Source organism: Ptychodera flava, chromosome 5, assembly GCF_041260155.1.
Source record: "Ptychodera flava strain L36383 chromosome 5, AS_Pfla_20210202, whole genome shotgun sequence".
Classification (NCBI taxonomy): domain Eukaryota; kingdom Metazoa; phylum Hemichordata; class Enteropneusta; family Ptychoderidae; genus Ptychodera; species Ptychodera flava.
In genome coordinates this window covers 17,688,239-17,706,087 of record NC_091932.1, presented here as the reverse complement: position 1 = coordinate 17,706,087, position 17,849 = coordinate 17,688,239, and the positions used below count along the sequence as shown (strand labels likewise).

The following is a 17,849-nucleotide window of genomic DNA, read 5'->3' as shown; positions in this document are numbered from 1 at the left end:
TGATAGCTGGCATACCTTTACCAACATTACCTTGTTGTGATTGGCGACAGCAGCTGGAAAATTTGTCGTAGCTTATGCTTCGTTGTATAATATTCGACAAATATTCGATATAATGGCTAATATGAACACATCTTGTAAGACTGAAGGACAGCCAGGGCGTAAACAAGTGACAAGATGGAGTTCAGTTCAGATACAGCGCTGTGATGGAGATACTTGTAGAGTTCAGTAATTTTTCCCACATAAAATGAAGATTTTTCAAGGAAAGAAAATTGGTCAAGGAAAGAGCCGATACCGTGCAACAAAATATTTGGAAAATGGAATTCGATTGTATGGTCGAAAATGTCCAGAGTCATTCATTGCCGTCCACACGACGTTAGGTCGTTATCGTTCAGCTGTCAGTGAATCTGATTCCGCTGGAGCCATTCACGTCATTTCCAAACCCGTCGAATATGTTCAGACGAAGATTTGCCCAAGAAGAAAATATTTCCTTCCTTCGCTATATATGTCGTTTTACGTTTCTGCCAAGTTTTCTTTTAAAACGTACGCCGAAGTTTTCTTTTTTTTTTGTGTTCTTTAAAATGTATGGACAGGCATTATTTCTCATCTCAAAATAGTATATGTCCCAGGACAATAGTTAAAAAAACACCCTAGCTGTCTTTATTTTTGGGCACATTACTAACGCTATGATTTTTTTCCAGAATCTGAATAACAGAACTATTATTGTTCAGAGTTTTCCACTGACTTTTGACAGCAGGGCGTGACATCTGGCCACATTTTAGGTAACAGAAAAAATTGTGTAGCCTGTCCATTTACCACTCAGGCTTCCGTTAGGAGATGAAGCCATGCAAGTGGTTCTGAAAGTTTATTTTTAATTTACTAAACAACAGACATCAAAACAGGTCCAATAATCATTATCATTCAAGGTAACTGAGAAATTTACCAGGCCCAAGGGATATATCAAAAAATGACAAAAGTAATGGGGTATATACCTTGAACCACGAAATACTTTTGGTACCACTTGTCCGGAATAGGTACGCGTACCCTGCCAGCTAGCTGCCCCCATCAAAATAGACCCAAAGCGACAAATCTAATACAACGTTACCGGAAATTTGATAAATATCTGAAAAACATTACGTCGATGCGCAGTTAGTTTGTTCAAGCGTTTGGTTGACAGTTTATGTTTTGATATCGATGATATAATGCGTTTATATGCAGTCAGCAACAGGCTGCCCTGGTTACATTGTCCGCCGGTTCCGTAAAATTAGATATTAAATGTCCAAAACTTCGCCAATTTCATAATTAAGACTTTCTACAGCTGAGTAGCATACACACGCAGATCTAGATCGCTTAAATTTGATAATTTTCTCTTGATACATTTTCAGAAGCATTCCCTTGTCTTACTTGTTCGGCATCGATTTTTATGATGAGCGTCCATTTTTAGTAATCCGCGTTAAGTACCGAGGAGCCCTATACATGAATTATAGGAAATACGTCGATCCGAAAACCACTGGCGCAACTGGGCAGCAACGGGTTGTCTGATGAATCTGATTAAAATCAGATGTAGGGTACGCCGACGCCCGGTATACGGCAGGGCTCGAAATTAGCGGTAGTCCCGCGTCCACAGACTACCAACTTTTCTCTGGGGCTACCAAAATCCATGAAATGGTAGCCCACATGGACTACCAAAGCCTGGGACATGAAATTCAGTCAGTAATTGGCATGCAAAGTCTGGTCCGCCACTTTGGGATGAGCTAAATGCAGTCAAACCCAGCTTGACACAGAAAGGCCATGCTATGACTTTGTATGCAAATTATGAAGACGATCGGCGTTGCCATGGAACTTTGCAGCAAAAATTAAATATCTGAACTGACGTACTTGAATGACAGGCACAAAAAAATGATGGCCAATGGAAACGCATTTTCGTTGCATTTTGATCATAATGTATCAATCACAGAATCCAAAAGGGCCATGGTTTAGCCCTGCTATAGTATGTCTCAGTGCTGAAAAGGTCGTGTTGTTGTCATGACGACTATCAAAATTTGCATACACCTCTGAGAGTGAAACGGGTTGTCAATAGGTCACCAAAACTTTTGAGTATCACTATCGTCCATTATACCTGTTTCCTTTGGCATTAAAGGTGTGCAAGTATTCACATCAAATGACTAGAAAATTCACTTCATGGGCAGAATCTTGAAAAGAGCCTTTTCTTGTCTGGTTAACGAAAAAAGATACCCCTGAACTAAAATATGCATGGGCTACCAGCCATTGTCACCGGGCTACCAACTTCAGAAAATGGTAGCCCAAGTGGACTACCAGGGAAAAAAGTTAATTTCGAGCCCTGTACGGTATTCTGCTGCTGTTACCTCACAGCACCAGAATACCGTTTAGACGTCTGGTGACCTCTTTAAGGTGGTGTGGCATGAAAAAATGTGATTTTGGGCAATTTTCACCTTTTACATAAATCAGTACGTCATATACTACCACCTTGTGAGGATTGCCTTTACATGCATGCTTTGCGTGCAAACTATCAGACTGCTGCCTGGAAAGGAAGCCTTGCTTGTCATCCATATATACTAAATTTTCATGAAGGGCATGGTTGGGTTATTGAAGACCGTTGTTTGTCAATCAAATCGATAAGGGGCATACCAGGGTTGTTGGAGTTTGAGGCATGTAAATGTTCAAAATAGTGCAAATTTCCGCCATGTCAATGTCTGGTAAAACGGAATAAGGTAACCTCCGGTATATATAATCTCCTGACATATGGAAATATTGTTGAGTTTGAAGAACAGCTAGGTTACTGATGATGATGATGATGATGATGATGATGATGATGATGATGATGATGGAGAAGAAAATAATAATGAGGATCAATGTAAAGATTGTTACCTAGATATTACTACTTTCTTATGAAATGCTTTATAGTGTGTTACTGGTGGTTGACTAAAATACGTAAGAATTACTGGTACTGTATTTTGATAAAACCCATGCCAGGGAAAACGTAGAGGATCATAGAAAGTCAACATAACATTGGTCGTTGGTCATTTGTAATTAGTAAGTTAACGATGAACGTTAATATGTTTGTTTTACTTAGTGCTATTTACTTTTGATCAAGCGGTTCAAAACAGTTAGTTTTATTATTAGCTCTATCAGACACATTTCATTTTGTTATCTATCGTTGATATGTTTACGGCTGATGTCCAGCAGCATTAAAAACTTATTTCTGACTGGTCTATTTCTTTGTTAGATCAGGTGCGGGCCACGCATATAAAGGTATAAGTACTGGGGGTCAGTACGTTGTTCAAACTGTCACGTTAAAGTTCAGATGTCATGTCACTAATGATTTTGCATTTACGTAAATGTTCGAAAAAACATTAAAATGACTCATGTTTGGTTACAGTAGTATGAAAATTCTGAAGATATACATTATTGGCCAATACGTATAGCTATAGCTGATAGCTGTAGGCTGTTAGCTAAATATAAGCTTGTTGATATTGCTTATCATTGATAATTATGTTTAATACAAACTGGTACCATAAAATACTCTTTCCGTGTAAAAACATATACGTAACACCATAGAAATCACCATTTTATTCTATGTTTAACCTTGTTCTTTCATTGACCTTGACCTTGGTTTGAAAAGAGCATCAGAGAATATGGTCAAATTTAATACTGGTAGAAGCCACATGTACCGTTTATCAAAGACAAGAGTGCATCTTTGCTGACAAGAGTGCACCTTGCTTGAAAATGTCAAAAAGTACACAACAAAAGAGACACTATTTCTGTGCATAGTCACCTGAAATGTAAACTTTCCATGTTTTGAACTTTGACCTCATTTGGTCGTGTACGCCTGACCTTGACTTTAAGGTCACATCTTGAGTGAAAGTTAGAATGTGTAACATATCCTATTTATGTTATCAATTTTGGTATGAACATTTTCATAAAGCAGGATATTAACTTTTGTATACAATTGTACTTTCTAAATAATTCAGATGTTTGTTTCTATGGCAACGGTTTTCACCCATTACTAAGCTACTAAAACTTTTCAGAAAATTCAGAGTTTCAACTTTCAAAAATATATAAAGTGTGAGATTGCCCTCTGCTAGCCCCAAATAGTACCAATTGACCATAATTGGGGCCTGGCTCATAGAGTACATGTATAACTGAAAACACACTGATGGTTGCCTTGGTAATTACTCACTTCCAACAACATCCCAGATACATAACATACTAATTTTCAAAGAGCACATATCTGTGGCTATGTCTGAACAAGTTTTTGAGTTTCTATCATATTTTATGTTAATGTAGCAGAAAAGTATTTATGAAAAATGCTCTATTTTATCGAAATTCTGAGATGTTATGGGCATGACCTATTGACCTTGACCCAGAATGTTCAAGGTCATGGGGTCAATTGAAAGGCCATGATGTGAGGTACCAATGTCTGTCTTGAAATCACGTAAATATCTTTTACCGTTCCCTAGAAAATCAGTTTTATCTAAAATTCTTAGCTTTTAAGATTGTAAGTATTGTTGCCATGACAACAACTTTTGAGACAGAAAGCTACTTCTGCGACCTGTCCACCAAAGATTTTCAGAAAGTTCAGATTTTGGGCTTTCAGAAAATGTATGGTGGAATTTGCCCACCCAAATGGTACCAATAACCTATCTGGCTCATGGACTATATTACATTAACGTGGTCGAGGTCGACGACTTCCAGCCTGACTTCAATGAAATTAGAAACACCAGCAACGACCGAGCAGAGTTCGCCTGGGAATACTATCAGTAAGCATGCACCTCTTTAAGGTAGTATGCGCCTCGAAAGCGAGAGACTTAAACTTCTGCTCAAATTTTCCTCAAGTAATCTTCCAACCAGTTTCTTTGAAAATCAAGAATGCAAATCGGGGGTCATGGTGCAAATTATGGTACTATAGAGACAAAAGTACAGAAGATTTACCGATATTGAAATTAAAATGGCCGCCATCCCTGTGTTAACTCTATTAGCAAAAAATAAATTTTCGATTTTCGAAAAATAAGACGATGAAAACTTTTCTTTCATCAAGAGGTTTAAAATGAACCTCCACAAGTGGTTGAGATCAGAGGAGAATTGTTGAAATTTTAAAGCTTGAATTTCTGTCTCCAACGCGCATTCTACCTTAACGTAATTACTGTTCGTCAAAGTGTATTGCACTTTGTACTTATCCAGTCGGCGCAATGGAGTTCCAAGAATTGAAATTATTTCTAAATGTTAGGTGAAAGCAAACAGATTCACATATGAGCGAGTCTTCATGATTTCATAGCCAAGGGATTTAATTCAAAATGTGCATTTTGTGAGTTTCTATAATGAGAACGACATGCCAGCGTAGCATTAACACAGGTTTAAGTGTTTCACTGCAGAGATACATTACATTATTCAGAGTAAAGATGAAAACGTTAATAAGGGTAAAACGTGACCTTGACGCAATATTCGAGAATAACCATTATTACTTTTTTCATTTATTTTCTCTTACCTTCTCAGTCGTTCTCTCTGTCGTTGGTGCACTGGCTTTATTGATGGTGGCCTTAATAATAGGAGTGATTCTTCTGTGGTGTAGGAGGTAAGAATGGCAAGGCTATGAATTCTTCGTGGATACAGAGTTATACCGATTTCGATTTAACGCAGTTTGTATATGTGTCAGCATCAAATGCGCAAGGAGTTCACTCAGCTCTGTACAGTATCGGCTATCTGCGACACACCCCTTTGCTTGGCTAGTCAAGCAAACATCGTGATTGGCTTCTATGAATACAGGTTACAGAAATCCTCTTGAACAATATTGCATTCACATTTGCTACATACTTAAACCTTACTTATTTGACGAGTAAGCTCACTTCATTGTTTAAGAAACACCCCTGTCCTGATATTATCCGAGAAACGGTTAAATTTAAAAAGGACTCTATCTCTTTTCATAGCCTATCGGAGGGTTCACAGATTTATTGACGTTATGAAGGGCAATGTAGGATTGCAAAATTTCAACTTTTTTTCCTAAAATGTGTCGTGATGCAATACGTCAACTCTTGTCTAGATGCAGTACTAGTGTCTTTAAGAGATTAGGACCAATTATCGAAATCCAACAAAAGCTTCAACAAAGATTATAAAACATGTGCTTTTTTCCTTTTAAAATACAACCAGTGACATTTGAAGTAGCAATGTCACTGATTGTCTTTCAGAGATGAAAATGTAAATACTTCAATTCCTCAATGATAATACAAATGTTTTAAATGAACTAGAAAACATGATTTTCACATCGAACACAGATCACGACTTAAACAAACGTTTCCTTTTATTGAAAATTGAAATGCCGTACGTTTTGTTCCGACAACAGGATGTCAGTTTCTTATAATGTACACCTGTATATTTGAACAGTTAGATTATAGAAGGATGTACGATGATGGTCAGAACAGCACGAGCGACCTCAATCCCTCGATGTCAGAGACGTGACACATTACGAAAAGACAAATGTCGATGTCACGAAACACCACCTTCAGAATAATTTCAACAAAAAGTTCGTCATTATTGACTATCTTTATTGTGTTAATTTACAGGAAAAAGTTAAGGGAAGGACAGGATGCTAACAATGAATATGCCACTCCTGTACGTGAGTTCCAAACTGAGACGGCGAATGTTTCTTCTCTACCCATTTCAGCCGACCAGTCCGGGTATACAGATTTGTTACAAGGCAACCGCCTTCCTGAGCATGCGTACCAGAGTCTCACTCCAAGAGGCAAGGGGAATCACCCACCAGAGGACTCATACACAGAGTTGAGAAATATTCCTAGTACACCATACCAAAGCTTAAGCTTTACAGAACAGGCATTTGATCATGGTTACACGGAGCTGACTCATGATACTTAACGCAGAGCGCACGATTATGCTAAGCATACGCGAAATTGAAGCAGATGAGCATCGAATTATAATTTCAGTCTCTTAGAGTTTACTTGTGCAGTTCATACACTAACAACAGCATTTTCGCCTGGGCCACTTTTCATGTCATATGCAGAGACAGTACAATCATCATCATCATCATCTTATCAGACAACAAGCGAAATAAATCTAATACGGTTTCGGTTACTCGACCCTAATATTTTTGAAGTGTTACGTAACTTAAAAACGAAATCTTTGCATGAAGTACACATTAGCGAGGACATCAGAAAGACATATGAGCAACATGGCAGCCTGCAATGTTTGATGTTTGTAACGCGTACACACTTTGTTTGCTAATGTCATGAACACGCAAAATACTCAACGCAGTTTCTCTTATAAGGATTATTACATTATATTATCGGTAGTACGAAAGTTGAAGAGGAACCGAAAAGTGAAGGTTGACAATCAGTAGACTTGAAGTTAAAACTAGCTGTATTAAATGAGTCGCAAATGCCAAATTCCAAAGATGTTTAGACTCAGTCATGACGCCGTCCTAATCTGGTAACAGAAGATAAAAGTAACAACGATTCGAAACGGATACTTGTGAAAGGGTTTTGTAAACCATCCTTTTTTTTTCGAATAACAGGGTTCGATTCAAAAAAAAAGGGACCGATTTAATCATAGTGAACACGTTGTTAGGGGAATAACATCTAGGTTTTTCTTTTTATGATGTGTAAACTACACAGTTCGTGTCGAACACGATAGGCTATGGAATGTCGCAAGACCGTACGTGTGCATGTGATGATAACGTTGTTATTTTCGAATAAGTGTAGTTTGGATAAGTCTAGAACATTTTTCAAGGTCATGTTTACATTTAGGAGATCACTTTATTACCCTTATTTGCTTATCAATAAAAAGCTTTCTCCAATTGCTATTTACTTATTTGAATGATTAAGCAATGGCAGAATAACCTAGAAAGGTAGTTTTACCTTTGAATACTAGACGATTATGTCACGTGGTTAATAGTGAGACCCCGGAATTTCGCTTTGTCAGTGCATTTTCGTTCTATAAACTAGGTACTGCGTCCATAAGAGCTTCTATTAATTTCCGCGGTTTCCAAGCGTAATATAAGCTGCCTGAGCTTGATTTTTGCGTAGGTCCGCGGAGCGAAAATTATGCTCTGGCTCGCGAGAATGCACCCTGACCCCATGGTGACCTATGACGTCATACGGACATTTTTTTGCAAGCCGGGTTCAAAGGGTCAAGCCATTTAGCAGACAGCATTCTCCCGAACCAGAGCATAATTTTCGCTCTGCTACGCAAGAATCAAACTCTGGCAGATAACGCTGGGAAACCGCGAAACTATGAAAGGGGGTTAATTAATTATTCATAAGAGCATATCATTAGGGTTAGCCAATCACGAATATGTTTTACAAAGTCATGTCGGGTCGTTCACCTCAGACAAGGTCAGAGGGACTGTGTTTATACACATGATCGAACTTTCAGGCTGTGAGATTCTCTGTTTCCGTCGCATTAAATCCCATAGCTTTCAAATTTTGACATTTTTTTCTGTCATAATTTAGAGCAGCGGCGCACCCACGTGAATACAATGGCTTCGATATGAACACAAGAGACCACGGCCTGCAACCAACCCGGCCCGCCCCCACTTCAACATCGCCCCCATACGGGTATACGTGTATACGCAACCGGCTTGAACAGCAAACCCATGAAGCAAACTAACCTCTGGTTTGATTCCGTTGTTAGCTTAACAAAAGCCAAGATTACGTTCCCAATAGGAACAGTAGCATTTTGATTTGTTTGTCCAACTTTGATGGTATTTTTATGCAACATCAAAAGGCGATAATACAGATACATTTACACTAACTGTGTTGCCTGTATTGATAGAATAATACACATGAATTCACAGGAGTCTACATGAATACAGGCCTGCTGAATACAAGCTAAATTGTTTATTCCTCAATTTTTGCAGCAGAATATTAATCAGAATATATTGTCAGCAAAGCATCGTTGTCGCATTCAATTATATTTGAAGGACACTGACCCGCATGTAAGGCTGGCATTATCAACTTAGTATGCGGAAGTTTACTCCTGCACAGGATATAATGGTCATATATTGAGTTTTGGTGCGCATCATGATAAATCAAGTGGGTCAACCTGTTACATGCAGTTGACATCAGTGCGACAAGACTATCATTCTTATGTACTAAAGTTTCTTTCACCGATGCGCACTCATACTGCCAGCATTTGCGCGAAAATTTAATTTCATAACCTTACGAGCACGGGTAAACAGTAATACTTTCGTTTCTGAGCAATTACCAACTATCGTCTGCCAGTGCATGCGCGAGAAATAACCTTTCAGTACGGAAGATTTCACAGACTTTAGTTACGATGAAGCTTACTATTGAATGAGACTTTAATGTAAAATATTAGGATAGAAAACATATTAGGATATTAAGCATTGTTCTTTTTCCACTGTGATTGCAGCGAAAGACTAGCGCGAGAACTGTTTCGCATGTACACCACTAGTCTTTGACCCGTATATAAGTAAAAAACACACAATCGTACTCGTTCGATTATAAGACCCTACTCAAGTGTAAGACCCTCCATGTGATCTATGTACTTACCGGTTTCCATTGTTAGCCGGTACGGTGTAGCCCTTCGACGTTTTCGACATGAAAGTAGACGCTGAACGCTAGGTGTAAAATATCAATGCGCACACTGCTATTTTGATTTTCGTTAAAACTTGTTTCATGCTAGTCGATAACGGTAAAATTGTTTAAGAATGCCCTGCATTTAACTTTGAAGAGGCGTATAATAAAAACATCATTGCCAGAATACATGGGTTTATGTGCCCTTGCAGCATTGGAGACGGTTTGGCCTCCTGGCGTGGGGCAATTTGACGCCATAGTATTTCTGTTAGACTGTCCACGATTATTGCTATAGTCTCGCGCATATAGGACGGTGGGGGCAATCGCAAGCGAGCGGCGAGTGCCGTAAGGCACGAGGGCTGTTGTCTTCCGCTGCGCCCTCAGCGACATCAGCAGTAACCTAACGCAGAGCAAATGATTGACAGGTGAAGCTGGTCGCAGGTCACCGCATAGGGGGTAGCCTTTGTGTCCGTCCCCAGGGGTGGGTAGTGTTTTGTTGTATTGCTAATAAAGGTTTATTCTACCAAACTTTGCTGTTTTGGTCTTGCGTAAACGTTTTATTAGCATGCTGTGCATCTATTATATGACTAGTTTGATTGCCTAATTCGCCAAAGCAAGCAAGGTAGTAATTTAGTCTATTATCTGATGAGTTTGCCAAAGTAAGCAAGGGTAAATTACTAATCTGTGTACGCTGTCACCAGATTATCACCGGATTAAATTTGACAAAGTCAACAACGAACGTACCAGCAAGGTATAAACTTGCTGGTACGCTCGTTGTTGACTTTGTCAAAGTTAATCCGGTGATAATTTGGTGACAGCGTCCACAGATAAGTAATCTACCCTTGCTTACTTTGGCAAATTAGGCACTCAAAATCATCAGATAATAGACTAAATTACTACCTTACTTGCTTGGCGAATTAGGCAATCAAGCTGGTTAGATAATAGATGCAGCATGCTGATAAAACGTTTACGCAAAATTATCAAGGGCAGTGCAAGACCGAACACCAAAGTTTGGCAGAATAAACCTTTATTGGCAATACAACAAAACACCTACCCACCCCTATGGACACAAATGCTACCCCCTATGGTCACCGGTGACTGTTGGCCAATTGAAACAGTACCAACCCATGATGGCGACAGCCGGCAAATTTCGTCCTTTGCCTCCGCCCTTTTCTCGACGTCATACCTTATGAATAATTAATAGCAACCTAATTCCTGGAGCAGACAACAGTCCCTTGTGTCAACGTATGCTTTCGGAATGCCAGGCTCCCGCCTTCGGCGCCACGCGTGCGACCCCCCCCCCCCCCCCACCGTCTTACGTGCTAAAGACTACACCAATAAGAGACAGAAAGGTCACAAGGACTGTCGACAGTCTATATTGCTGTACACGCTTGTACACATGCGTTTGTTTGTACTGCCATCACGTGACCTTTTTGACGTTTGAGTCTGTTGAACACATCGCGTCATTTTTATTCCGAAGTAGAACCTTTAGCGAATGAGAATACAGTAACATTATCCTACATCAAACCTGATTACAAAGACGGGAACTTAATGTTCATTTCATTCCGTCGGTTCTGTCATACTACCATGTAAGTACGTATTTGAATAATTTCTAAGAGTAAGATAATTTAGCGAACAACTGTCGACGAAACGAAATAGCTATTGCTCTTCGCGGTCAATTAAAGGACAGCTGGATATACGTTCTATGTTCTCACCTTTCAAAACCAACAGGAAGCAGGAAATCGAACTCACAACGTTCGGCACCCAGTCACTTAGCGAATAAATCACAGTCAAAACCGCTCGGCCACCCTCCCCCACCTCTAAAAAGAGTGGTTCAATAACCGAGCTAAGTTGTTATAAATTTTCTAACAGCGATCGCTCCACACGCAATAGAGTTCATGAAGCGCTCATACTCGCACAGTGTTACAAAATCGTATTTGCTTCGTGTCAACATGCGCCATATTTAATAACATTCTGTGTTAGACAATGTTCATATTAAATGTCGTATTAAATTATGTTTGCATGGCCTGAGATAATTCTACACTGTCACATATGCAAATTTACGGTGCATGGTGTAAGAAATTCGGAGTATTTTAATATCATAAATTTAAATGAGTAATGTGTTTGAACACTGTCTGCAGGTACAAAGAAGCAATACAAGAACTAGGACAATGAGTTACTAGTGAAGGGTTAAAGTGTAGTTTTGTATCAAAGATTAAATAAAACCCAAATATTTCTCTTTCGTCCTATAGGTTACATTGACAGATCTATGGTCTTCAACACATAAACAGAGGCATCGAGAATGTTCCTTATTTGTACACATTGTGCACGTTTGCCACCATTAATCTTCGCAAGCCACCTGCTGTACCAGGTCCTTTGACGAAAAGGACTAGATTGGGGTTTGGGATACATGGACGAACATCCAAATTAAATTTTAGGAAACTATGCGGTAATATCATGATACATTCCCTTGCAGATTTATTCCGAAGCCAAACTCCACTCAAACGTTATGACAGGCAAGAATAGAAATGAGGGAGTATATCTGTAAGCCGGAAGAAAGAAAGAATGAAACATGCAACGAATAATTAACATCAATGTTCTTTGACAGTCCTGGATATGAAAGAAAATGAATCGTCGGGCTACGAAAATCATTATGTAAAGTTACTCGTGTGCCATTGTAGAAATAATCGCTAAATTATGGTTGAACCCAGCCGTGAGGGCAAATCCAAATACTTTGGCAAACAACTTTTAAAACGATCTTTATCATATTTAAGATGCAACTCTATTTCATATATCAAAGAACTTTGATCGGCATTTCAAAAGGGATTCCAAGTCTAAAAATTTTAAATTGATCACAAGCCTAGACAAATGGGTGCACGATCGGGACTCGCCTTCATTTTCTTCACACTTTTATGTCAACTGACATGAACGTTGTACTAGTTCCATCTGCCCTGTACTTTCAGTCCTGACGAAATTTGTCAGACTAACGTTCATTTGACGAGAAATTATTATACAAGAAATGAAGTATCCGATGTGAAAATACAGACAGATTTCGTCTTTCGTCGACTATAAGCAAAATCAGTATTCTTAAAATACTAGTACCCATATTACGATATTCATCTTAACTTGCTGTAGACGTACCTAGGTAAAGGAGAACACTCTGTTGCCTGTGGTCAAAGCATTTATATAAAGTTCGCTTCAAGGAAACCTATAATACCTACTAAATCTGTTAATATCAGTTACAATTAAACATAATTACGACCACAACCCTGTAAAACTATGGCGCTTGAAAGATAACATGCTGTTTAAGAATTAGCCTCTGTGAGTCGTTGTATTTCGCTTTCAAACACTCTGGTTTGTAGGTAACCGTTCGCTCTTTTTCGATAAAGGTTATTCGTCAGTTATTGTAATCAAGACGTCGTGTATAAAGCACAGGTAAAAGCTTAGTCAATCCAGAAATAATATTTCATAAACTTAATATGTTTTTTGTTGCCTTTGGATTTTTTACAGTGAAAAACGAGACTCTCTCGACAACGCAACGACCCAATCCATCAACAACCGCTAAGGCATCCCAATCCTCCACCTTCAGCTCGTACTTTTCAACTCCCGCCAGTACGACAATATCAACCCCTTCCTCAGGGGAGGTCAGTACAGCAACAACTACAAATGTCAGGACACTGAAGACTGGCGTGACAACACATAAAGCTATTACATTTACGTGGTCGAGGTCGACGACTTCCGGCCTGACTTCAATGAAGTTAGAAACACCAGCAACGACCGAACAAAGTTCGACTGGGAATAGCATCAGTAAGCATACACCTCTTTTTACGTCATTATTGTTCGTCACTTTTAATACTATTCTAATCGGCGCGATGGGGATTCGGGAATGTGTAATTACTCCCAAATGTTAGATGAAAGGAAGGGGGTTTGCATATTAGTGAGTCTTCATGGTCTTACAGCCACGGAGGGATTTTATTCAAAATGTACATGTTTGTGAGTCTTGATAATGAAGACAATGTGTTTCGCTGCAGAGAAACCTGAAAATATTCAGAGTGGAGGTTAAAGCGTTAATAGTGGTAAAACTTGACCTTGGCTTTCGCGTTATATTTTTTATCTTCGCAGTCATTATCTCTGTAGTTGGTGCACTGGCTTTATTGACAGTGGCCTTAGTAATAGGAGCGGTCCTTCTGTGGTGTAGGAGGTAAGAATGGTTGAATATCAATCAAAGCTATGAATTTTCGTCGATAGAGAGTTATACGGGTTCCGATTTACCGCCAAATGATTCGCCACAAAATTTATACATCACATTTCGTAATACAATCGCATTTTGTATATGTATCACCATCAAATGCGCAAGAAATTCACTCTGTTTTTTACAGTATCGGCTATCTGCGACACACCCCTTTGCTTGTTTAGTCAAATAAAGTGATTCGCTACTGCACATACAGGTTACAGAAATCCTCTTTAACGATGTTGCATAGACATTTGCTCAAATACTTAAACCTTACTGACTTGACGAGCAAACTCACTTAATTGTTTAAGAAACACTCCTGTCCTGCTATAATTAGAGAGGCGGTTAAATTTAAAATTTCTCTTATCATAGAGGCTTCAACGATAATATATAATTGACTTCATGAAGGGCAATATATAAGTGCAAACTTTCAACCCTTTTTCGTAAAACTTGCAACGACGTCGACGCTTGTGCTGATGAATTACTAGTGTCTCTGAGAGATTAGGAACCAAACCTCAATATCCAACAAGAGCTTAAAGATCACAAACATTTACTTTTTTCATTAAAAATACAACCAGAGACATTCTGGAGTATCGATGTCGCAATGTTGCTGATTGTCTTTCAGAAAGAAAAAAGTAAACACTTCAATTCTTCACTGATTCGAATGTCTCAAATAAGAAAACATGATTTTCAAATCGAACAAAGATCACAACTTAAAGAATGTTTAATTTTATTGAATATGGCAACCAAGGGCAAACTGTTGACGAATTCTACAAGCCTTGCGGGGTTTTTTTCTGAAAAGCAGGACATCAGTTTTTTATAATGTGCACTTGTAAATTTTAACTGTTAGAGTATAGAAGGATGTATGATGATGGTCAGAAAACAGCACGAGTGAGCTCAATCCTTCGATGTCAGGCTTCGCACATTAGGAAACTACAAATGTCAATAACACCACCTTCAGTATAATTTCAATAAAAAGTCCGTCACTATTGACTGTCTTTATTGTGTTCATTTACAGAAAAAATCTAAAGGAAGGAAAGGATGCTAACCATGAATATGCCACCCCTGCACCGCCGTACCAAACCGAGAATGGAAATGTTTCTTCTCTACCCATTTCTGCAGACCAGTCCGGGTATACAGATTTGTTACAAAGCAATCGCCTTCCTGAGCATGCGTACCAGAGTCTCACTCCAAGAGGCAATGGGAATCACCCACCAGAGGACTCATACACAGAGTTGAGAAATATTCCCGTTTCGCTATACAAAAGCCTTCGCGTTGAAGATCAGGCATCGGATCATGATTACTGGGAGCTCACTCACGATACTGAACGCATGCGGACGATAACGATAAGTTAAAGCCAAATTGACGCAGATGAGCATCGGATTAGCTTTTGTGTACACTAACAACAGTATTTTTCGCCGACTGGGACTTAGTAGAAATGTTATTGCCTAAAGAAAATCGATATTAATTTTCAAATATTATTCGTCAAGTGAGTTTGGACAATCTGTGATTGAGTTACAAAAACGTCACTCCTTGAGTCGTGACTGTAATGACCAAGTCATCGTATACAAAACCCTGCATTTACGCAATCTTCTGCAAGCGGAGATGTATAGTTTGTTTTATTTTCTCATTACTAAATTGCATGGTTGAGGACGCGTATGTCACAGTACAAATACTCGAAAGACAGGTGGTCAGCGACCACTTGATATATTCAGGATTGCGTCGAGTTAAGTATTCCCATAGAAGCAAATATCATTTCAGTTTAGCGAATTCTGTTGGATACTAAGGCCGTTTTTCAGTACGGCCGAGTCGTAGCGATGTATTTACCAGGACGGATTAAAAACAGATTTATGTTCGCTCATTGTAAAATTCACATTTAACAATGATTGATTGTTTTAACTTTTAATCTTCAAGTTTATAGTTTCCTAAGACATTGGTTGGATGTATTCTTCTGTGGTATTTTTCTTGTTTAATAATGGTCTTCAACAGAAAACATACAGCTATTGCCTTTCCCATATTGCACCGAAGGTCATCGACCTCGGGATTGACCATAAACCATAAGAATACACGTTACCTGTTTCTGTATTGTTAGTGGCAATGATTAACTCACAAAAAGACGGCAATAATATTTAAGATGCTGTCAAACTCCTTAGCAACTCTAACAACTGTTACATAAGATGGTAAACCTTTGAAGGGGACCCTAGGAGTGGGATCAGCTCAATTTAATGTGAATCGCCAAAGCTTGTTTGTGCATGTCTGATTTCATTATAAGGGTATTCGCCTTGAAATCAACGCGTAGACGGAGGCCCTCTGGATGAATCGGGAAACGTTCTCATCAGAAATGAATCTACAAATTTCAAACCGGATATGGAACTATATTAAGATGCGGAGAAACAGTACTAGGCTTAGTTTATACACTTGATCTATTCATTGATATATGGAATGGTTTTACGAAGTTGGACAAAATTATTTGCCATGTAACTATTGGCGACCTTTTTTTCCCGCTGCTCAGTCTTATTAATGTGTAATTAAGGTACTCATTTTCATTGTATCGCTGGTAATAAAGAACTCAATATACAATTAATGTGATCTAGTGTATACTTCAATGATAAGGGAGATTCACATATGACGAATACCATTTATCGGCGAATAAGAGAAAGAAAATGTAACTTAATGTCAGAAATTACAGAAAGTAATGCCGAGAAAAGGGAGATGTAAATGATACTTATGCCATCAAACTTTGATCCATGGTTAAGAGTGCAACTGAATTGCAAAACATTGCTCTCTTTGTGCAGACAATTGAGTGTACACACCTATTGACACAGCATCGCTCCGATACAGGTGGGTACCGGCGTCCATTCAATAGAGTCCGGGTCACCCCACAAATCGTGTGGCCTATATAGAGCTTTTATTGTCTATAAACGGCAAGCGAGGATATTTGGTTGCGGATACAAGACTTCTTGGGTGAAAATTAGCATATTTGGCGGGAAATGATCACCGAGCGAAGCAAGGTGTCTTGATTGTGATTTACAACGTCCTGAATAAATAACCTTTTTCCACGCTTCAAACAAGCGAATTAGACGACAAAATTTTATTCGAAGCTCTGTAAGGTCGTCAGATTTTCGTATATGATAGTTTTCTCGGAGTCCTATAAATGGAGTAGCTGTTCCTCCGTGCTAAGGGAAACATGAAACGAGCATCCATTGAAACAGGCACTGAACCTTGAACTCAGTTGAATATTCTTACTGATGTTGATAAAAGGCTCTGCTGTGGTTGGAGCTGACCAAGTTAAAAACAAACTGTTAATTTATAACTGTGGTATGAGAAAACGTCATCAGAAACAAAGCAACAGATAAGTTGCGATAATGATAATTAGACTACGATAATTGTTTTACATGTAGCGTGAGCTGGTAGATGTTGAGCCAAATTTGAGAGATTGTGACAAAGCCAGAGTATATCTCTCTTTGCGTAATGAAGAATGTAAATATTCAAAAATTAGATTTTCTTTGAAAGGAAGTGGGGAGAGCGAACGCTTTCAAGAAAGCGAAATTCCGTTGCATTTATATTCATCATTTTGCATATTATAGTCTTTACAGTTAATGACTTCTCAACCTTTAACTATTGACACTAAAGGGGTATAGCGTTGGCGTCGGTGGAATTTCAACCTTTGACTATTCATACGAAGGGGGTAGCGTCCGCGTCGACGGAACCAGTCCGAAACGGAGCAACCAATCGACGACATTTCACATACAATTGAGTACGAAATCAAGGGAGCCAACAACTGTAAGTGTAGCTCTCATTGAACTCACATTAAGCAGTATTACCACGTCATTCCAACATTGCAACGTCATCGTTATAGTTAACCATTAAGTATACCTGTGTACTGAGGGCGGTTGTCCCCTTATAAAATACTAGTTCATGCTTGGCCTGGGCCACTATTTCGAATAGTTGGATACTATAAAAGGATATTTCTTGCTGCAACACGGTAATAAGGACGACTGGTAAGGCAGAAGTCAGAGCGAGAAATATGATATCACCGGGACTACTCATGTATT

General features: G+C 38.9%; 1 protein-coding gene across 1 annotated transcript; it reads left to right on the top strand.

The window, feature by feature from the left end:
* Positions 1 to 11,846: 11,846 nt before the first annotated feature.
* On the top strand, positions 11,847 to 16,378 carry LOC139133165 (uncharacterized). Its single transcript, XM_070699594.1, has 4 exons — positions 11,847 to 12,012; positions 13,074 to 13,370; positions 13,686 to 13,764; positions 14,813 to 16,378. Exons 2-4 carry the CDS (start codon positions 13,316 to 13,318, stop codon positions 15,147 to 15,149), a joined length of 471 nt encoding a protein of 156 aa, XP_070555695.1. The 5' UTR covers positions 11,847 to 12,012; positions 13,074 to 13,315; the 3' UTR covers positions 15,150 to 16,378.
* The last annotated feature ends 1,471 nt before the right edge of the window (positions 16,379 to 17,849 follow it).